Raw genomic sequence first — 24,604 nt, 5'->3', positions numbered from 1 at the left:
CTCATGTTTCTCAGAAATTTTATATCTGTGATCTCTATAATTTCATTATGTTTTTTATTTCTAACCAAATTTGCAGCTGTGTAAGATAAAATTTGAAGAAAAATTTTTTGTCTTATCCCTCTAAATTTCATTTGATTTCCATACACCAGGCAGCTCTGTTCTATTCATATTTAATTCACTATTATACTGTAAAAATAGTTCCTAAATATGTGAAATATTTTACTTGTTTTATAGGTTCTCTATTGAGAATGCAATTGATATTTTCAGTTTTTCTTATTTTCATAATCTGCCTTTTCTTGAAGAGTTTCATACCAACTTTGTTACAGCATTCATTCAGTTCATTTAAGGCAGCAGTTCTTTCCTATGCCTGCAGTCACATTTGTGCCCACAGAACTATTTGCATGCATCTGCTGTCAATTATTAAATAAAGGGGGGGGGATTAAAACTGGAAAATATGTCTTCTCCTAGTAATAATATTTGTTGAAATCGTAAAACATGTTAAAATTTATGTTATATTATGAAAATTTTGTAATTCCTCTGTCTTTGAGTGCGAGTATTACCAGTGAAAATTTTGTGCGTATGTTTTATGTATTTAGTATACTGGAAACCATGCACTTGAGGGATGTGTCACCACCTTACTGGTACCAGCATGCTTTGACCATACATTGTGTTCTCGTGTTTAAAAATTTTGATCCAAAATGAGTAATCCAAATAAAAAACAATGAACTTATAAATTCAACAACCATTGGGAAGAAGACTATTGTTTTATCTAGCATAAAGAGAAATATTTTTGCTTTATTGTGTGATGGTTTAATTTAGTTGTATGTATAATAATTGCTACATGTGTATTTATCCTGCTTTGATAGTTAATTTGTTAATTGTTATCATTTGATATAAGCAAGTATAAATTCTCATACAAAAAAATATTGGTGCCCGCCACTCTCTTCCCAATCTTGAATGTACCGTGACCACAACCAGGTTGAGAACCTCTGATTTAAAGAATCCTAAAGACGTACTTTATTTATTTAAAAGTATACCATAATCTGCATAATGCTAAGAGCTGAGATTAGGTTTAATGAGACATTTTCTTCATAATGTGATCCTTATAATAACAGCGTACACGGTGTGCACCTTTGTCTTATACCTGACTACATCAAACCATCTTCCTGCAAACTGCTAACATGTGCTTAAATACAGCCTATGTATTATTTATATGTGTCTCATTTATACCATATAATGGTGTACTGTCTATGTATATAACTATTGAACAACTAATTAAGTATTAAACACTTCGTGAACAAAGCCCTCCACATGGCTCCACACTCGGACCTTTACTCTGGTGGTTGTTATTTGGGATGATAGCTGCAACAACCAAAGCTATGAGGCCAGTGTAGTATATCTGTAAATTGTGCATGTTCTTGAAGCCAGTTTGTTTATTTTGTGGGTGAATGCCCCAAGTTTCCAGATATGTTGTATTTTTTAATGTATTTAAATGGGCAACATCCTAAAATACATTTTCCCAGAAAAATAAAAATGAAATAACTGCCTGACCTTCCCAGACATGTTAGTCACATATTTGCAGATAGTTGATTATCTTTTCCTCTTTCTAGAAAGCAAGGAATAGTCTCACATGAACATCACCCAGCCCAGCAATGTATGTTAAGATCCGAGCTATTCCAGTAATGCAGCTCTTGCTGCAGAACTCAATTATTTGTGTTACACTTTTTTTTAGCTAATGACTACAACAAAACAATGGATAAAATGACCCCCCCCCCACATGAGATTACAATAAAACTATTCATGTATCCTATATCTAGATATATCTAAAAAGCCAGATTTCTAAATAAATAAAATCTTCATCTTTAAATGATACATTAAACTAGCAATCCTTTTTTTCTGATCTAAGTAAAAATTCTATTCTATGAGATTTCGCACAAGATATGTAATCAGTGGGAGCCTCCATAGCTCAGTCAGTACATACGAAGCCCTTTGGTCGAAAAGACCTGGATTTGATTCCCATCAGTGACGTGAGGAACTTATCTGGCCTCTTTTGACTAAAGGTGAGTTAACTGGTCTCATACAGAGGTGGGTTTTTTCTCCTGGTAACTCAGGTTTCATCCCTCTGGTAAGCCGGTCCCGTGAACACGCACGGCTACAGTCATAAATATACTGTGGTAAGGAAGGCAATAGGAAACTACCTTGCTCATAATCCTCTCCATAGTATGGTAGATATAGCTCCCCCCCCCCACACACACACCAGCTATATGGCTGAGGAAATAAGATAGATAAGATGTAATCAGTATATTTTGCACATTATTAATCAGTATATTTACCACATAACTGTTAAACCTCTTGGTGGTGCTGGTATGTTTCTTATTAGTGTAACTTCTGTCAATCGTGAAGATGGTGAAATGTTTCAGAAAAATATAAGAAATATCTGTTGATATTTCTTGAATAATATGAATGCTTCCCAACATTTTTTAATGTGCCAGTTATTTGCTCTCCTCTAATTCTATTTCTCCCTAATTCACTTTTCTAATTATTATTTCTATGTTGTCAGGAAAAATAGTCTTGGCAAAAGTGAGGATGTCTGTCTGTAAACCCTGTTAGAGTTTGCATCAGTACATTGATTTAAGAATTATATGTTCTGTTGCAGTTAATAAGGGAAGTACAGAAATCCTTAAGCGTTCTTATTGCACCTTAGTAACACAAAATTATGCTAAAATTTCTCTGGAGGATATTGTAATTAGAGATTTGGTTACTCATTTATTTTTCCTCAAGAGTAGATTGTTAACCTTCCTCCTTAGCTCTCTAAGGATTATAGTAAGAAAGTTGACTAAATAAATGTGTCTCCTTTGGTTTGCTACTGATTAACCATCTGGTGGGTCCAGTAATTCCCCAATTATCCAAATACACTGGGAGACCAATTTACTGGTCAGATAACAGCAGGGTTGGGTAACTGAAAGTGCAATTCTGGTGTTGTACTAGGTAGTTGACACAGACAGACACACAGAGCTCATTCAAGGGTTGATTAATTGAAGGTTCATTTATTTGAAGGTCAGATAATTTAGAGATCACAGTAATTAGGCGTACAGTTATCAAGAATTATATTAAGAAATTGAACATCAAGTTTACAAAAAATAAATTCATTGTATCACTACATACATTTCAGAATTGTTATATATACTTGTAGTATACTTAATAAATGCAGTATAGACATCTCTAAGTGCCCGTGAAGAAATTTCTATGAAGAATATTCAAATTGTTTTATTGATTGCTGCTTACTTTTATTATGCAAGTATGGAAGGGGCTGATAAATTGGATAATACTTTTTCTGATAGATATAGTTACTTTTTTTTTTTTTTTTTTTTTTTGTCACCATGTGCTAGGATTTTCCAGTGATGTTCTTCACCTGGTTCACCGGTTTTATTTAAATTGTTCATATTTACCTTAAGACCTTGCTTCTTTACTCTGATGGTACTGGATGTTGTAAAAATAATCATATTAAAAATTCTGAATATTTTTACGTATTAATTATGCTTGTTAGTTTTGTTTTCATACACGCAATGTCTGCACTTGTGATGTGCTCGTTATGAAAATGTTATATTAGAAGTAACATGTAAAGAAGTAAAAAAATTTGATGTACTTACTAAACTGAATATTTGTATTACTTATAAGAAAGTTTGTTGTGGTTTAAAAAATGTTGAATTTTGTGTTTTGTGAAAGACTTTCTCTTAGCGCTAATGGATACAGCGAGTCAGCCATTTTATTGCAGTGCGTAGTTTCTGACTTTTGTGGAGTGCACATGCTCCCGGAGAGGATTTGATGTGTGATTGACAGCTGACAGGGAAAGCGTTGCGTATCCAAGTAACGGTTGTAAACAAGAGAGCATTCGGGAAGTTTTTAGAACACTGGCCGGAAAATATTCAAGTTAGAAGGAACTTGATTTTTTTGTGTGTGGCAGTCGGAGAAATTTTATAGTGTATTCCGAAAAAGGAATAGTGGAAATAATAGGTTTCAAGGAGGAATAAGTAATGAATAAAAGGAAATCTTGAAACTGTAAGTTTTTAAAGTGGAAAAAGTTAAGACTGTCATTTAGTATTGTGAATGAAAGGAGAACTTGTTGCTTACATTCTAAAGTGAATGTTTTTCTTAGAGAAAATATTGATAAGGAAGTTCTATAAGTATTAAGGATGCCTGAAAGTGAATGTTTAGAAAATATATTGATTAAGAAGATTTATAGGTATTAAGGATGCCTGATCTGATGAGTATTGCTACTAAAAGGAAACAAGATTTAGTCAAGAAGACTTTTATGTGTGTTACATTGATCGATGAAAAGGATCCTGAAAATGAAGTATAGAGCTGTATAACTTCTGGGAAAAGAGCCTTAACAGAAAGAGAAAAAGACTATGAGCATTTTTTTTTGTGATTGTGAAAAAAAAAGTGTTTAGTCTTAAGAGTAAGTTTATATTTTTAAATAAGGCCTTGGATCCATATAATCTGTAGTTATAGTTGTGTATTATTGCTAGAAGTGTATATTTATTGTTTTAGTTTTATTAAATGTGCTTATTTTGTACTTGGATTTGAGTCAATGATTAGTTGGCTTCTGAAAGAGATAGTTAAAGTCATTGCACCAATTGGAGTGAACTTTTGTGCAATATAATAACATATAGGGACACTCGGAGTCAAAATAAAAATAATTGTTAGTAAAAGAGATTTATATATTAAATCACCTCATAAGTATATAGTATAATTATTAACAAAGGCACAGCCGGTAGACTAAATATTTTATATATATATATATATATATATATATATATATATATATATATATATAGAAAAAGAGGGAATATAGAATAAAAAGTATAAAAAATAACAATGGCGCAGTCGACGATAGGATTGGTTATGACAAAACTATTTTAGAATCCAAAAGGCAAATCTTGACTCAAATAAAAAAAAAAATGGCTACAGAAAATAGTAATATTAGTAGTAAAGTTCCTTCAGTTAATGATGAAGAATTTTTTAGGTTAATAAATCCAACCTTAGTAATACCTTCTTTCTCAGGTGATAGTAGTGAAAGCATAGAAACATTTTTTAGGTATGCAGAAAAAATTAAAGATTTAGGAAATTGGTCAGATTTTCACTTGTTAATTATACTTTGTAATAAATTGTTGGGAAAAGCCAAAACATTCTTAAACACATCTCCTTTACTAAGAGATACTGACAATTATGCAACCTTTAAAAGTTTGCTAATATCAGAATTTTCAAATGTAAGAGAATTAGGGCCTAACATTTGGAAGATTCAACAGTGTATCCAAGGTAATAAGGAATCTGTTTCTGAATATTATCATAGATTGTGGAGCATTGCTCATGGATTTAATATTTCATCTGAAGAGAAATCCTCTTTAGAATGGTTGCTCTTTAATCAATTTAGGCTTGGCCTTAAGGATAATTTAAAAGAAACAGCATATAAGAAAAAAGTTAGAAATCTTGAACAATGTTTTGAACTTGTTAAAGAAAAGGAAGAAAGATTTAGAGATATTTTTCATTCCTCAAGCAATAAGCAAGTAAATTCTTTTCAGCATAATCAAACTCATTCTCCTAGCATTGTGGGTACAGATAAAATGAGAGAAGAAAAGCTTCAAAAAAGTAAAGTTGCAAATAAAAGGAAAAAGTCTAAGGAAACTTCTGTGAATTTTACTAAGGATATTCCAGAATCTGATTCCAGGGTAAAATTACATGATTTGGAAAAATATGAGGAACTGAAAACATTTATGAGTGAAGAAATAGAAAGACAACAGAGACCTATAGTACAAGGCCAGGAACTTCTGTTTAAGATGATGTTGGATTTAACATTATCCAAAAATCTTACAGATAATCAATCTTTTTCTTGTAAATCTGATGACATTAACAGGAATAAAGCATCTCATAGAAGATACATTCCAAAATGTTTTAGATGCAATAAACAGGGTCATTTTGCTAAAGATTGTTATGTTAGAGATAGTTCTTGTTTTCAAAATAAGAAATCAGAGAATAAAAGTAAATCTGGAATTAGTTATTATTCCAATATCATACTGGCAAGGACAGAAATGTCAAACTATTCACTAAACATGGGTAAAGACCAAAGACAGCTCTAACCATAAAAGAAAGTTTGATGATGTAGCATTAGCTCCTTATGCTAATGAAAGTAATCCTTTGACAGTTTTACAAGGTAAACTTTTATTGAAGATGTACCTTGTGAAATCTTACTTGACACAGGTGCACATATTTCACTCATTTCTTATAGCTTATTTAACAAAATTAAATCTCTAATTCCAAATGATATTTCAGTTTTAAGCAATCCAATTAAGTTAAAAGGAATATTTGAATCTGAAATTTCAGCTTATAAACAAATCAATGTCTTTATTTCAATTCCTTGTTTTCCATTGAAAGTTTCTCATCCATTAATTGTTCTTCCAGAATCTTCAAATCCAAATGTACAAATAATATTTGGAATTGATTTTCTGAAACGTCATGGGTTTGTGTGTAATTTTGTTGATAATACAGTATCATTGTGTGGAATAGAATGCTGATTGGATAGGAAATCAGGTGACAGTGGAAAATTAGAGCAGTCTCCTGAAGTTTTTCTAGATACTAATGATAATGATCAAGTATTTAATATTGAGACTCTAAAGAATAAGGATCTTAGTTCACAAATTTGGGAAAAGGATAAGATTGTCCAAGCTCAGAAGGATGATCCCATACTAAAAACTATTTATGAAGCAGTATTGAAAGGTGAAACTCAGCTAGATACATTTTTGAATCTGGAAAACTTGTATTTAGATAAAGATGGGTTACTCTTATCTAGACAAATGGAAGATGGAAAGTTGAAGGTGAAAATATTGGCACCAACTGAAATGATTCCTTGGATTATGTATACTTTCCATGATTCTGACTTAGCAGGACACCAAGGGTTTTCTAAAACTTTGGAAAGAATAAAGTATCATTACATCTGGAAAGGTATGAAGAGTGATATACTCACGTATGTCAAATCATGCCATAAGTGCCAAATAAGATCCCCTTTTAGAGGAAAAGCTCCTTTACAACCATTTCCAATTCCAACTAGACCATTTCAAGTTGTTGCTATTGATGTAGTAGGTCCACTACCAATTACTAAAAAAGGAAATAGGTATATTCTAGTAATCATAGACATGCTAACTAGATTTCCTGAAGCAGTATCAATGAAAGACCAATCTGCAAAAACTATTGCAAGAAAGTTTTTGAATATGATAGTTTTGTAGATATGGAACACCTCAGACCTTACTTTGAGATCAAGGAGCAAATTTCACATCTGAACTATTGTTATAGTTATGTAAATTACTTAATGTTAAGAAGATTTTTACACCTTATCATCCGCAGTGTAATGGTATGTGTGAAAGACTGAATAGAAACATAAAGCAAATACTTTCAAATTTGGCAAACACTAAAATGAATGATTGGGATACACATATTTCTCAAACATTATTTGCATGTAGATCTGCTTTTCATTCTGCTATCAAGGAAAAACCATCTTTTGCTTTATATGGTTTTGATCCAATTTTTCCTAATGAACTTGTTTCAGTTATTCCTAATACAGGATACAGTGATATTAATGAATATTTAGAATTAGTAGTAGATAAGTTTTCCACTACTCATAGACTAGTAGGTGAAATAAGTAAATTAAGTGCTCAGAAAACTAGACAGTATATAAATCGTTTTAGAAAGTATAAGTCTTTTGTACCAGGTGATTTAGTATTGTTAGATGATAAATTTAGTATTAAAAGAGTTGGGAAATTAGGAAGGAAAGCCTTAGGTCCATTTAGAATTTTAGACAATTTTTCTCCTGTGAATTTTAGGATTCAAGATGTCAATAATCCTAGTAAAATTTTAAATGTACACTGATAGATTAAAAAGGTACTTTTTGGGAAATAAAAATTTAGTTACTTTAGGTGACAATATGAATAAAATATTGAAGGATGAATGTAGTTTTCCTAATACTAATTGTGAATCTTATTCAAGGTTAAATGATAGGAAAGGGAATAGATTTAATACTCATAATTGAAACATGCAGCGAAGGAAAAAATTAAATTTTGGTAAAATGAACCATAATGCAAGAAAATTTAGAAATCCTAAGACACATGTTTCAGATGATGTACAATGTAAGAATGATGATAATCAAATTGACTCTAACATTGATGAAAGTATAACAGAATTTCATAGGTTGATAAATATAGGGTTAAACAAGAAAAGGGAAGTTAAAGATACCTCAAATTTAGTTAGTAAGGATAAGGAATCCCAGAAACTTGTAGAATCTCAAAAACCTGTAGAAATTGATTCTGATAGTGATGATTCTGTAGATTTAGGACATAATTCAAGTAGTTTAAATGAAATATTTGAAAGGTATAAAAATGAAATTTGTAAGTATACTAATTTAGAGAAGAAAATTCAGTATTATCTCTAGCGTCAGATGATTCTGAAACTAGTGATTCAGAAGGTATACATAATGATCAGCAAGAATCACGTTATATTTTAAGATCTAGAAATAAATATTAAAAGTTTGTTTAGATATTAAATATTTAAAAAAATTTTTTTAAAAAAAAATTTTTTTTCACAGAAAAATGAAACTGATGTAAAAATAATCATATTAAAAATTTTGAATATTTTTACGTATTAATTATGCTTGTTAGTTTTGTTTTCATACACGCAATGTCTGCACTTGTGATGTGCTCGTTATGAAAATGTTATATTAGAAGTAACATGTAAAGAAGTAAAAAAAATTTGATGTACTTACTAAACTGAATATTTGTGTTACTTATAAGAAAGTTTGTTGTGGTTTAAAAATGTTGAATTTTGTGTTTTGTGAAAGACTTTCTCTTAGCGCTAATGGATACAGCGAGTCAGCCATTTTTATTGCAGTACGTAGTTTCTGACTTTTTGTGGAGTGCGCATGCTCCCGGAGAGGATTTGATGTGTGATTGACAGCTGACAAGGAAAGCGTTGCATATCCAAGTAACGGTTGTAAACAAGAGAGCGTTCGGAAGTTTTTAGAACACTGGCCGGAAAATATTCAAGTTAGAAGGAACTTGATTTTTTTGTGTGTGGCAGTCGGAGAAATTTTATAGTGTATTCCGAAAAAGGAATAGTGGAAATAATAGGTTTCAAGGAGGAATAAGTAATGAATAAAAGGAAATCTTGAAACTGTAAGTTTTTAAAGTGGAAAAAGTTAAGACTGTCATTTAGTATTGTGAATGAAAGGAGAACTTGTTGCTTACATTCTAAAGTGAATGTTTTTCTTAGAGAAAATATTGATAAGGAAGTTCTATAAGTATTAAGGATGCCTGAAAGTGAATGTTTAGAAAATATATTGATTAAGAAGATTTATAGGTATTAAGGATGCCTGATCTGATGAGTATTGCTACTAAAAGGAAACAAGATTTAGTCAAGAAGACTTTTATGTGTGTTACATTGATCGATGAAAAGGATCCTGAAAATGAAGTATAGAGCTGTATAACTTCTGGGAAAAGAGCCTTAACAGAAAGAGAAAAAGACTATGAGCATTTTTTTTTGTGATTGTGAAAAAAAAAGTGTTTAGTCTTAAGAGTAAGTTTATATTTTTAAATAAGGCCTTGGATCCATATAATCTGTAGTTATAGTTGTGTATTATTGCTAGAAGTGTATATATATTGTTTTAGTTTTATTAAATGTGTTTATTTTGTACTTGGTTTTGAGTCAATGATAAGTTGGATTCTGAAAGAGATAGTTAGCACCAATTGGAGTGAACTTTTGTGCAATACAATAACATATAGGGACACTCGGAGTCAAAATAAAAATAATTGTTAGTAAAAGAGATTTATATAATAAATCACCTCATAAGTATATAGTATAATTATTAACAAAGGCACAGCCGGTAGACTAAATAGTTAATATTATATATATATAAAAAAAAGAGGGAATATAATATATAAAGAGTATATAAAAAAAAAAATAACAATGCCGCAGTCGACAGGATTAAATGTGTTTATTTTATGATTAATTTTGTCATTTATTTTTTTTTGTCACCATGTGCTAGGATTTTCCAGTGATGTTCTTCACCTGGTTCACCGGTTTTATTTAAATTGTTCATATTTAACTTAAGACCTTGCTTCTTTACTCTAATGGTACTGGATGTCATCTTGAGAAAGAAAATTTTGCCAAATTGTTTTCATTTCATTTTGGTTACTACTATGAATTTCTATATCTACTTTCAAAATCAGTGTAATTATTTTTGAAATCTTCTTTTGTCATTATTTTACTTTGCAGTGCAAAAAGTACTTAATCTTATTTCATTTTCTTTCAGTTATCTAGTAAGTTGGAAGAGAAAAATATTTTTTTTTAGCTTTCTTTTCCTCTTAAATCCTGTCTGCAAGTATCTGGTCTGTGAATGAGAATGAGGTTTGTAGTTACATTCTTTTGTAATGTAACAAAATTTACACATTACCACCTGGTTTGTACCCTGATTAACATTCCCTTTCATGAAAAAAAGAAACACTGCTCTGCTATAATGTGTAAGTTTTACATTAGTGTAAGTTTATAATCACAACAAAAGGAATTAATATTAATCTGAAATTCTGTCTCTTTCAGGAATTACATGTCCAGCCAAGAAGTAGTAGACTTTATTCTGGAGAGGATATCACAAAACGGGAAAAAGTTATCAAGTATTTGTGAAGAAGTAGGTTGCACAATTGTATTCAAAATTATATACTGTATATCCAGAAAAATTGCTTTCTTTGCCTTAACTATAAATTTTGATCTTAACATAACAGTTGCAGTTTACAGAACTTTGTGTTTCATAAAGATAATTTACTAAGATACAATTTTTCACCATTTGCCACTAGGAGCAAACAATAGAAACTGAAAAATTATTGGATTTTTCCTAAAAGTTTTCAGGTAGATAATGTACAATTTTGGAGCAGTGATATACTTATGTAAATCTGCAAAATAGAATGCAATGGAAGAATCATATCAAGATAGCAGCAGACACCTACGGGCATTGGACCCATGGTTGTTGATGATGATGAAATCTACAAATATTTAGAAATAAAATGCTGAGTGAGTGTGCACCAGCACTATTCAGAAGAAAGACCAAACCTCTACTTGATCGTTTTCTTCAGTGTAACCTCACTTTGCTTATTGGAAGAATAAAGGTGTATTTATCATGTCAGACCAAAACTATCATTTTTAATTTTCTCCTGTTTCTTCTACCGCCATTTGAGCAGTGTATTCAGAATACAGCTTTAAAACGTGTGTGCTGCAAACCTAATATAATTTTTGTTTGAAGAGATACAACAATGCCAGTTCCATATCTTGAGTTGGTTGAATTTACTGCCTAGTTGAAAATTCAACCAGCTTATTACAATTTTTTTTTTTGCTAAATAGTAAATTTATGCTTGCTACTTACTAAAGAATTCATAGTGACATGTTTGTTCCTTACCTCAAACTTATTAAAACCTTGAAATAGAATACAGCATATCCTCAGTTAATGCAGCAGATACTTTCCCATCAACTTTCAGCAAAATCTGTATTTTCTTGGATTATTATTGCATTGTATTTCAGTGGAACTGTGGAAATTTTTTTCTAGGTACAAAAATTCCACTGTTTTTTCACAATGATTTGGATACTCAGGCATAAGATTGATCAACTAAATGGATGGATTCAGATTAGTTGTTTTAGGTAATAAACGACAGTCGTCACTGGGTAAAACACTCTGTCATCTTACTTGGGAGGCAAGTGTGAGCGATATCTTTCAAGGATATACCAGACATACTATGGAGAAAAATCTCCTCTCTTTTTGCTTCCTGAGACCTGATCAGGTGTTGCATAATTTTGCTTCCATTTCTGCCACCAGATCATGCCTGGAAAGAGACTATAGTGGTATGCGAGGACACTGTGGACACTACATTGCATGGAGACCAGATACTCTCTGTATAGGTGACATGCCAAAGAGTATCTCTCCGTAATCTTTTTTTTTTTTTTTTGCTGTTTCACCTCTCAATTACTAACATGATAGTGCCCTCAACAGTGTCACTGCAGTTAAAAAGAACAAACCTCCCTCAAAAAAAAAAAAATAAATAAAAAAATTCAAATTTAAAAAAGAAAAAATCCATTTTCTTCAACATTTATTGTATGAAAACCATCTAAAAGATGTGCTCAGTCACCTACAAACATCCAAACCTTGTCTCAGATAAGGTTTGGATACTGCTATAACAACTGCAGCCCATTTCTTCTCCCACATCATACAAAAGCATGATACTCGTGCTTTTGTATGATCGAGTATTCCTTGTCTGAGAATGCCTAATCTTGAATCTCCTTTTTATATTTTATGGCTCAAGATTTCCTTGCCTCATTATGTATCATTCATCTGCTGTGTCTGCAATTTCTCCAATTCTGACCTCTTTTGACTTCTTACAATTGAACCTTAATTTTTTGCAAGCCAAATTTCTTAACATGAAGTCATCTTCCTTGGTGATTCTAATGTCTAAAGCTCCATCTATCTTTGACCAAGCTGGAAGAAAAGCAGAGTTATTTTCTCTAAATGAAAACATGAAGCAAAGTGTTCATCTCCCATCTAGACTCCCTGACTTTTCTTTTCATGCACCCAACGCTCCAGATCTTTTCTTCACCAGTTCTGCCTCCAGGTACATACACTTGAAGTGACTGCTTCTCTTGGTGACTTAGATAACAATCTCGTTCAAGTTTAATATAGACGAGATTATCTTAACCCAGTTGAATTTCTAATGAGCCCTCTCATTAGCCATTTAAAAACTTGTGTCGTTTGACACTATAAAGCCAGGTGGTAAGATCTCACTTGTACCGTTCCTTTCCACAGTCACACTACTTTTTCATTCCCCAGATGATTATGATCTTATTAAAGAAATTATCCATGTTGGAATGGAGGACCTTAATTTTCCAATCAAAGCCATGTTTTTCCAAAAAAAAAAAAAAAAAAAAAGTGTGTCAGGGACGTCAAAGAAAAATAGCTTGTTTCAAGTGGCTTGAGACAAAAACTCCAGCCTCATTCATAACTTTCACTGAAGCTCACAGTGCTTGCAAAACCACCATTAACAGGCCTAAGTTTGATTTTGAAAGTACCAAATATATTAAACTTACCACCTGTGCCAATTGTACCTTCTGGTCATTCACAGAAGCTGTTGGGCACAATGTATATCCATCTGTACTCCCACTCAGATGGTAGTATTGCAACATCACCTAAATAGAAAGCTGACCACTTAATATTAATCTTCTTATTCAAATCATGCATAGATGACCAACACAAATCACTTCCTTCTGCACCTGGAACATTGTATCACATTCTTTCTGTGGCATTCTGCCAGAAAGATATTATTACGTGACACCTCCAGGGAGTCCAAAGACTCATTGAGGGAGGACACCTACTCTACATCTCTCTCTCTCTACCACTCAATCTGCCAACCACAACTACACCAATGCCATCTATCATCTGCCACCACCACGTATATTTCCACAGACAATCACAAACATCCATGCCTTTGGGCTGGAGAGTGGATACGCTAACCGCTCAGCCAACCAGGCCAGTATCAAAAACAACCTGGATACCAAAAAATGTTTGTGGTCCTAAGGTATCCCACTAGTTGTGCTCTTGAACTAACACTTGTTCTTTATCACCTCCACATTGTTATATTCAACTGGCAATCATCTTGTAGCATGTATGCAGTCCTATATTCAGCCACTTACAGAGAAAGTTGGTATGTGTCTACTATCAAAACTGTCAACCTATTGCTCATTTCAATGTTATCTCAAGTAATGGAGAACTGTTAATGCAGTGACTACTAGTATGGTTTTCACTAATCATGAGCCCCAGCAGATTTCCTCACCTTCATTGCTTCTGAACATGTGTCATCAATAGGGTTTTGGCATTGTAGGTTTTTCAGCAAATTGCTATCTTATGGTCTGCTTTCTTGCCTTTTTTCTCTCTGGTTGTTTAGTATGTGTGTAGTGGTGTGTAATGTGTTAGCAGAGCTAATCTTCGGTGGTATGGTCACTTAAACAGAATGGGAGAGGAAAGATTAGCAAAACACGTGTTCTCTGCCAGGTTGGGGTCTTGACAGGTAACAGGTTGATTTGGAGGAAAATTGTAGATAGGAAGTTAGTAATGATGTAAATTTTTCATGTAGTACTATCATATCCTGTACACCCCTTGAGGGTACATTTCAGGAATTTGATGATGATGAGATAAATGTTTATACAATTGTATAAACATTTATCTCATCATCAAATATTTAGTTATTTGGCCAAATTATAGTTCGGTGCATTTCTAAGCTTAAGTAATGTCCCTATGTAGATAACTTTATCATCTTTTGTCATTCTTATAGTATGAAGATCACAAAGACATTTGCAGCAAACCACTGCCTATTTTTCAGATTGGGTTCTTTCAAAAATACACTTGTACATGGATTTTTTTGTTAGAAATGTAATTTTCAGCAATGTCCAGAACTAAGCTAGGAGCAATAGTAATCTCAGTTGCAGTAGAGGCAAAAAGCTGACTTTTCCATCCCAAATACATCAGTTGTAAGATGAGAGCAAGCAATGAACATTCTTTGCATGCTATCTTCTATTTCTTGGGTTCAGAAGAAAGTTCTGTATTGCACCTATATCATGCACTTATCCATTCAGGACTTGATTGTTGATAACAGATCTGTGAGAAACAGCTTTGTTGATTGAATCCCATCCTCTAGGCAATCTGCATAGCAACTGGTGCATTTCAAACATTAAGTCACCTTTGCTTCACATCAATGCCAGCAGCTATCTTTGCTGTATACTCTAAAAAAAAAAAAAAAAAAAAAATTCTTTGTCAGATCATCCCGCGTAAACTAGCATTTTGTCGACTGTGGGAAAATTTGTATACCAGCCAGACTACTGTGTGGCCTTTGGTCTGCATATCATAGATTTACTACAATCTGTAAAGATATCATAGTGAACACAACGTGATTATACTATTACAATATTAATATAATGTGTGTATTACGTAATTCTCTCTGTCTACCAGGATATTTACTCTGTATATATATATATGTATTTACTTTGAAGACCATAGTGAAAAACATCCCCTCTCCAACAGATACTATACTATAGACAAGAAAAACAAGTAGTTTTATTGTATCACTGTGTACAGTGATACAATAAAACTACTTGTTTTATTGTATCACTTATTATATGGAGACCTTTACAGTCTGTACACTATATTTAGCAACAATTAGTGTAATTAAAGAAATGGAATGAAAATGACCTTACATAATTGAAAACACATTTCCTTCCATAAACACTCTGCATAATAATGAAATCAGTTTGAATTTGTGATTTCATATAATTTACAAACGCAAATTTTACAAATAAAATTCTACTAAAAAAAGTTGCAGCGAACATGCCATATAAATTTTATGAAAATACACTCACCTGATGGGGAAGGGACATACATATGGTAAGGTGAGTTCCTGCCTCCATTGAAAATTTCAAAATATTGCCAGCAGGAACATGTTAAACTGTATTGTCAAAGATGATATAGTTGAGTTAATATCTAGTGTACAATATCATGTAATACAAAGGCTAACGAACAGAGGTTAGACCAGAAATTAAAAAGAGAAACTATTCATCCTCTAGCATAGGTCATACTTATCTCACATACTCTTCTTTATTGAAGGCAAATAAGCTGTCCTCGTTTCTCAGATGAACAGATTGTTTTAATGCTTTTATTAATCAGACATTTCTGCCATTTTAAATTTTTACAATCTTATTATGTAAATTAATTTATCAATACATTTAGATTTTTTATATATGAATTGTTTTATAACTTATTTGTGTACTTATTCTTTATATTTTTGAATATGGGTTTGGTGCATTATTGCTGAGTTGCTGCTGTCCTATTAAAAAGCAAAACAATGCTGCTTATCCATATTAGTATAGTAGTTCTCTTTCCCTCCCTTACCTGCAGGTTTCCTTTCAGTGGTTTCAGTTACCTGCAGTCAACCCGGTCTCTGAAAATATTAAATGGAAATTCCAGAAATAAACAATTCATAAGTTTTAAATTGCACACGTGTATCCACACTGTACTGAATATGCTACCTGTTCCTTAATCACTTGGTAGCCATCTCGATTATCAGATTGACTGTCTTGGTATCATCATGCTTATGTTCGCATAACCCTTATTTTATTTAATAATGGCTCCAAAGTGCAGGAGTAGTGATGGCAATTCAGATATGCCAAAGAGAAGCCATAAAGTGCTTCCTTTAAGTGCAAAGGCAAAAATTCATGAGGAAAGAAAAAAAAAATTGTATGCTGAGGTTGCTAAGATTTTTTTTATTGTGGAAAACTAGCTAAACAAAAGTCATGGGAGGACTTTGGCAAGAATATAGAAAATAAATATCAAGAAGGTGGTAAAATATTGTGGAGGTTTGTTGAAGAAGCTTAGGAATGGGGGAAAGAGAGATCATAAAGGCGACATAAAAACAGAAAAAAAATACATATCCTTGAAGTATGGAGTAATTACTTCGAAAAATTGCTAAATAAAACAAAAAGTGATAGCACAGTGGTAAAAAACACTCAACAGGTATGCAGTCAGGAATCATATCCATGCTTGAAATGTGGAAAGGCAGCAGGAGTAGATGATATTCGACCAGAAATGCTGAAATATGGTGGTATAAGAGTCTTACAGTGGCTGCACTGCATAGTTCAGAAAGCCTGGACAGAGGGACGAATTCCCGATGATTAGAGTAGATCTCTCATAGTACCCATATATAAAAAGGGAAATAAAACTGAATGTGAGAATTAGAGGTATTTCCCTAATGAGTGTTCCTGGCAAGATCTATGCAGTATACTCGAGAAACGGTTGAGAAGAATTATGGAAGAAAAGCTTGGTGAAGAACAAGCTGGATTCAGGCCAAATAGAGGCTGTCAGGATCAGATCTTCACTTTACGACAAATAGTCGAGAAAGCATGGGAATATAACAGAGATCGGTATTTAAGTTTTGTCGATTTGGTAAAAGCATATGACAAGGTGCCAAGAGAGAAGCTATTCAATACGTTACAGTTATATGGTGTCAATGGAGCATTATATCAAGCAATACTTAGTCTTTATTTGAGTTGTAAGTCAGCAGTTAGAATTGAAGTACAGGAAGATGGTTTAATGTTAAATCTGCTGTGAGATGAGACAAGGATGTATATTATCCCCTCTGTTATTCATTATCTATATGGATCACATTATGAAGAAAAGTGGTATTAAACATGTTAATGTCAGCTCTTTGCTTTATGTGGATAATGCTATACTTCTAAATAAATCCGCTACAAGTCTGTGAGATTCTCTGACTAAATTATATAGCTGTTGTAATAGATATGGTATGAAGGTCAGCAATAAAAAGACAAAGACAATGAAAATAGGCAGAATCATTGAAATTGTCAACTGTGTTGTGAATGGAGAACCTGTGGAACAAGTAAAACATTTCAGGTACTTAGGCACAATTTTTACTGAAGGTGGTAAATTAAATATAGAAATAGACAACAGAAGCTGGTATGGTGGGAAGTCAATTGAATAAATTCATATGGAATAAGAGAGAAATTAGTCAGAACACTAAATTAGCTGTATACAAGACAGTGTTCAAACCAGTTTTAACTTATGGATCTGAGAGCTAGGTCATAAGTAAAACACTTGACCAAAGACTAGAAACCGCAGATATGAGAGTCCTGAAAAAGACTATAGGTCTTTTTCAGGACATTGATGCCATCTGAACAGATGGCATCAATGGCAATATCATATTAAAAACGAGGATATTAGGAAAGAACTTGACATTGTCAACATCCAGGAATGCATTAGCAGAGCTAATCTCAGGTGGTATGGTCACTTAAACAGAATGGGCGAAGAAAGATTAGCAAAACAAGTGTTTTCTGCCAGGTTGGCAGCAAAACGACCCAGAGGAAGACCAAGATATAGGTGGATTGATACAGTACAAAGTGCCTTAGAAGATAGAAATATAAGATCTGATAATGTTGGAGTCTTGACAAGTAACAGACTGATTTGGAGGAAAATTGTAGATAGGAAGTTAGCAATGATGTAATTTTTTCATGTAGTACTATCATATCCTGTGCACCCCTTGAGGGTGCATGGCAGGAATTTGATGATGATGGTTGCTAAGATTCCATTCATATTCACAACTTTTATTACTGTATATTGTTATAATTGTTCTATTTTATTATTGGTTGCTTTATTTGTGACTTTGAAACTTAACACTGCTGCTTATTTTTAAAAGTGGTAAAATATTTGTCAGTCTTTTAAAGAAGGCTATGTACTTTACAAAAGAAAATGTAAATGTTCTTTTTTGCCAGTGAGCTTTAATTAGCAATGAGTATGTTCTGATTTGCTTTATTTTGGCATAACTCAGTAAATGAGATTTTACCAACTATTGCACTACCTGAAAATGAAGTAATTTATGTGGTTTGGTATCAAATCCATTCTTGATGTAAAAGATTTTGAAAGCTAGATACATGGGTACAGCAGCAGATCATATAATCGAAAATGTGTGGCAGGAAAATAATTTTTATTATTAGAGAACAAAAAATATAAATAAAATAAAGTGGTATGTATTTGCAAAGATAGGGAGAAGTTTTAAGGAAAGTTCCCCCCAAACAGAAAAAAGACAACCATTCTGGTCGATGGTTGAGGTTTATGCAATAAGGCCTTCCATCTTTCCTTATCAAATATTTCTTATAGAAAGGAATTTTATATAACTTTAGGTGTTCATCCTCGGAACTCTGAGAAGTGGCAGTAAGATTCTGTACCTAGAGATATAATCCCGATGTTCTTTATTTGGATATTGGATATCTGAATTTCCTGTTTGAAGTATAGATTAACTGCATAGATAAAGAGCTCAATAGATTCGTGTCTGATTTAAAAAAATCAAATTTATTTCTCTTCATACATGAAGAGAAAGAAATCTGATCTTGCATGTTTTTGCTACTAGTCAAAGTTCATGGAATGAACACCACAGTTATATGTAGCATTTTCTTCTCACTGGAAGTTGTGAAGCCTTATGTGAACCTCAACTAGAGTGATTGTCTCCATCTTGAAATTTTAAAAAGTTCAACCTCTACCTATCACCATTCTTAATGTTCACATGTATAATTTTGCATTTCTTCCACACCAATTTTGTGACAAGATGCTTCCTACAAATCTTAATGCTACATTTTCGGTCACATGATCTGCTATGCAAACTGCTGATTATATCTGAAATCTCACACTATCCTATCCTATCCTTGGATACACTGGACAAAGGGACGACGTGAATCATCCCTTTGTCCAATGTATCCAAGTTGTACTATATATATGCTACCTGTTTTTAGTGTAATTATGCCCATCAGTCTTGTTGAGCTACAGAATGAAGTTTTATGCAGTAAAGATTTTTTTTGCATTTTATGTGGATTGTTCTCATCTTTTAATATCTTGGATTGTTTATAATTGCAAAACAATTCCTTAAATTGCAACACTAAAACATGATTAAGTTGTTTATCTTCATTGTCTTTTTCAGCTTTTTGACCACTGCCTTGCACCAAATACAAGAGGAGATGGTACTGGATGTGACAATATGACATGTATAATTGTTAAATACTGTGATCTTGAGTCCAGGCCTTCTTCCAAGAGACCATGTGCAGAGGAAGATTCACATGAAGTTGTCTCAAAAAAACTGAAAGTAAATACTGCAGATTTTGGTGCATCATGAGTAATTTTGCATTACATAGTGTCATGATGTATTGGATAACTGATCTCTGACACCCATCTTGAGAATAAATGTATATATTGAACACTTTTCCCTTGCATATATTGCACATTTCTTCTTAAAACTTTTTGTCCCACGTTTTGATTATGTTGTGTTCTATTTATCTCTTATCAGTAAAATCAGTCATAAATCAAATATTTGTGGATACTTTTTAAATTTATTGTTGCAAACAATGTTGGGGTATTCACTACTGTGAAAGAATAGTGAGTCTGTACACAAAAATGTTGCACATTCCTCCCCTCCATCTGCAATGACAAAGTCATTGCACTTGTTTTATTTTATATCCTAGTGGATCTAAAAAGCTTATGAATGAAAATTTTACAAATAATGATTTCAGACTTGTTGAACTGTTTCATTTATGTGGGGGGGAGAAAGCATTTAGAGTAATTTTTTTAAGTTGAAATATTTTGTTTGATTTTCCATTTTATGGTATAGAAAATGATACTTTTCAACTGTCATTAGGATTTCAGTAATTGTACAAATTAAATCTTGTATTTTAATGTTTATTAAATTTTGTTTATGTAGTTTAAATTTTTTATTTTTTGAACAAACACACCATTAGAAAGTTATACTTTATTAATCAGAAACAAGAAACATTATCTGCAATTAGCTATGATGGCTGAAATTCTTTTTGGATAATTAAGACTATCTAGATGATGTGAAGATAGCTGATTTTAGCTTTTAGTGTGTCAGATACTAATTACCTTTAGCCAACTATAAAAAGAAATAAAAAATATTCAAAAAACTCATTATTCCACTCTTTCCACAAAAAGACAAAGCAAAACAAATCCTTGTGTTTTTGTTATTCCCACTCATGAAAACCACTAGTAGAGTTTATGCTGTACGTGGGCTATGGATTTTTTTTTTTTACCTTGTGGTGTCGAGGATTTATTAATCATCGGACCTCAAACCGTTCACAGGATAAGGTGGTGAATCCTATGTCCTGCAGTGTTGAGTTCTCAAGGTCGAGATGAAAAATCCCAGGATAAACTGGGTAGAAAACCCTACTGTCCACGCCCAAGACTAGCTAACTTGGCTATGGTTGAGGAAGATCCTTCAGCTCCTCACGTCACTGACGGGCATCGAACCTAGGACACTCCTTCCTTGGCATATGGTTGCATTGCGCACAGCCACTAGGCTAACTGCGCGACATATTTTTATCATTATTTATTTTACATAATCCAGGAGAAACTGTTTTCTAGCAGCCAGACATGGAACTCTTTCACTTTATGCCTCCAATAAGTGGAGTATGTCTCTCACTGGACAATGAAATTCATTGCCCAGGGAAGAAGCGTGAATGCTGTGTTGGCAAGTTGTCTAGGAGATTCACACTTCTCTGTCCACAACCAAGGAAAACAGTCTTACATTCTTTAACTTTCACGGATACAGAAGTATTACTAGTTGAACTGATGCATAACTTTTCAGAACATCCTAAATAAAACATCTTTGGAAGAGAAAGTTTTCTATAGACAAAAGTCAATTTCAATCACAGGAAAAACTCCTAAGATACACCCAAAAAATGTTTGCCAAGTGACAAACAGTGCATAAATTAAATTAACACCATGTAGGCTCCTCCAAAGCATCCAAGGACTCATTGAAGGAATTCCTCCCTTTTAGTCACTTACCCAACACATGCATGTTCCTGATAGAGAATCATGGATGCAGTGAACTCAAGTTCAACGCCCATGTGAGGGACATTATTAACTTTTGCATGTTCCTCTTTAGTACCTCTAACCCATTTATTTGTATTTGTTTTGTTCAGTGACAACAAGAAAGCTAATGGTTTTGCCTGGAATGTATACCTTACTGAGGGGAAAACACGAAATTTTCGGGATGGTCAAATATATCTTTCATATACTCACTACTTCCTATGCGGTGTCGATTCTGCTATCACACAATTTCTGTGCCCTTTCTTGGTCAAATCTCTCGGTGAATTTTTATTTCACAGGTCAGATATCAGCCAACACCCTTTGTTCCCCTATAGAGATTAGGCGAGGTGTTTTAACCCTATCTGGCTTTTGGAGACTGAGTGGACAGTTCAATCTCCATTGGTAGCCAATCAGAGATGGCTGTCTCTAATTTGCCTCAAGATGGTAGAAACTTTGTTTAGTGGTTTTAAGACTTTCTATCCACCACAAAGGAGAAATTACTTCCTCAATCACTATGTAATGTATATCAAGTACCTCGTTATTGTCAGCAATCTTATTTTGGACAAACTGATAATTCTGCTGAAATCTGAATTCAAGAACACAAAGACTACATCATACAGTTTAAATCTCATAAATCTGACCTCACATCCACATGAAGAACAAAATTCATTGAAATCAAATGTAAGTGCATGCCACAGGGCATGTCATATTTTATTGGTCCTTATATTTTCTCTAATGATTTCGTTGTGACAAATGCAGTAAATAATTTTTATTCATGTGTTATATCATGATTTTTAAAAGCAAATTAGTAATAGTTTATTTCATAAAAAAAAATAATAAAAAACATGCACCAACACAGTTTGTGGTGGTATGATTGCAGTCAACTAACCTTCAAAGAAATCTTATTAATCTCACTTCACACCTTTCATCACTACTTAGAAGCTCGTTAGATCAGGGTTTCTCAAACTGTGTTCCACGGAAGGTGAATAGGTGTACTGCAAGAAGTTCTGGAATTTGTCATTTTAGGTTTCTATGCATTTTTCATGAATAAATATTTTATAGTGGAAATATTTTGAGGAGAATAATATTTGTGAATATGTCGAAAAGCTCAGACCCAGAACGCCTAATAACATCTGTGTATCGTTAATTTTCACACATTGAAACCTTTCAACATTTGGGAAAGGGAATACCGCTGTTTATGACTGGTCATGAAAATTTCCTGCAAGCGGATTATAACAATGGGTGTCATATCCTCTGTTCTCATAACTGAAGGAAATGACATCTGTGTAGCAACTGTCAGTGACCAAGCAGCATATTTTTAAACATGGAAATATTCATGAATTATCAATTTTCACACATCGAAATCTTTCAACAATCGGGAAAAGGAATACCGCTGTTTATGACTGATCATAAAAATTGCCTGCAAGCCGAATGGGCAGCGTGTTCTCAAGGCTGAACGAACATCTGTGTTGAAAATGTCAGTGATCAATCAGCAAGGAAGTATAAAGAAAATTTTTCCACTGAAATCGAAGATGAAGGTAGTCTGTATCCGGTTCTCAAATCTAGTAATACTGAATACTTTCTTCCAAATTCGTATTGCAGTGTGTAAGTGCTTGTTCTGAAACCAGATTGCCGTTATTTTTTTAAAAGTAATAGGAATACAGATTTAAATTCTAATATGAATAAGAGACAAGGCACTTTGTTTAATTTTGGTATTAAGAAATCTCTTATTGAAGGTGTTTATGACGGAACAGATAGTGAGTCATCCACCTCGAGCTTACAAAGATCTCCAGGATCTATAAAAGGGAAAACTACCAGCACACAGGAGAAAAAGTCCGCATTCACTTGTAAGTACTTATATTATAAATTTTTGGTGATCAGAATGGGATATGTCAATGAAATTCAGCACAAATTAATTTAATGATGGTTTAATTAATTATCAATTAACAATAAAAATTAGCTAAATTACCAATTAATACATTGCAAAATAACCAAGGTGTTCCATGAAAATTTCAGGATTTGTGAAATGTTCCGTCGTAGAAAAAGTTTGAGAAACCCTGCGTTAGATAATGAACAATTGTTAAAATTAATTTTCATTTGCAGTTTAGATTAGATGATGCTTAAGGAACAGTTCTAACACAATACTTGACTACAATAAATTTAGTTTAATCCTTTATATAAGTGTAAGCAAACAAAGTTTGCACCTCTAGTATCTTCAAGACTGAGGCAACTCATGGTAAAGGTGGACAAAGCTCTCAATACTACTTGTCTTAGTATCTCCTATAATGCGAAGCATATCTCCTTTGCAGCCATGTATAATGCTATGCATTAAAGGAAGAGGCCACTACCCAGACCGGTTTCGATCTTTATTGAGGTGTCGTCAGTGGGAGTATCCCAGAGGTGGTAATACTAAGGTGGAAGCAATGGAGAAGTCGTATTTACCTATACAAGTTGCCAAAAGGTGTCTCACCTTATTATTAAATTACTCTGGATTTAGAGAAAGATGTTGGAAGTTTTTTCCACTTGGTTAGATAATAAATTTAGTTTAATCCTTTATCCAAGTGTAAGCAAACAAAGTTTGCAGCTGAAGTATCTTCAGGACTGAGGCAAGTAGTGATGAGAACCTGATCCACCTTTACGATGAGTTGCCTCAGTCCTGAAGATACTTCAGGTGCAAACTTTGTTTGCTTACACTTGGATAAAGGATTAAATTAAATTTATCACAATCTAACCAAGTGGGAAAAACTTCCAACATCTTTCTCTAAATCCAGAGTAATTTAATAAGGTGAGAAGACAACTTTTGGCAACTCGTATAGGCAAATATGACTTCTCCATTGCTTCCACCTTAGTATCACCACCTCTGGGTCTGGCTTCCACTGACGACACCTTAGTAAAGATCAAAACCAGTCTGGGTAGTGGCCCTTCCCTTAAAGCATAGCATTATACATGTCCGCAAGGAGATGTGCTTTGCATTATGGGAGATACTAAGACAAGTAGTGATGAGAGCTTGGTCCACCTTTACTACAAGTTGCCTCAGTCCTGAAGATACTTCAGCCACAAACTTTGTTTGCTTACACTTGGATAAAGAATTAAACTAAATTT

At 33.1% G+C, this 24,604-nt stretch overlaps 1 protein-coding gene across 2 annotated transcripts in view; it reads left to right on the top strand.

The window, feature by feature from the left end:
- The window catches only part of LOC150095253 (protein phosphatase 1G), a 167,263-nt gene extending 146,886 nt beyond the window's left edge, over positions 1-20,377 (top strand). For both annotated transcript variants that reach the window (XM_090410084.1, XM_090410083.1), the window contains exons 8-9: positions 10,639-10,726; positions 19,605-20,377. In XM_090410084.1, the coding sequence (XP_090266210.1) occupies positions 10,639-10,726; positions 19,605-19,796 (280 nt within the window). In that variant the 3' untranslated portion in view covers positions 19,797-20,377. The remainder of the gene's footprint in view (positions 1-10,638; positions 10,727-19,604) is intronic.
- Positions 20,378-24,604: the final 4,227 nt, after the last annotated feature.

The sequence above is a fragment of the Typopeltis vanoorti genome, chromosome 20 (genome assembly GCF_054136105.1).
Source record: "Typopeltis vanoorti isolate ZY-2024b chromosome 20, IOZ_Tvanoo_1.0, whole genome shotgun sequence".
In the NCBI taxonomy this organism is placed as follows: domain Eukaryota; kingdom Metazoa; phylum Arthropoda; class Arachnida; order Uropygi; family Thelyphonidae; genus Typopeltis; species Typopeltis vanoorti.
The sequence above is the reverse complement of the archived record's forward strand: the minus strand, read 5'-3'. Positions and strand labels throughout refer to the sequence as shown.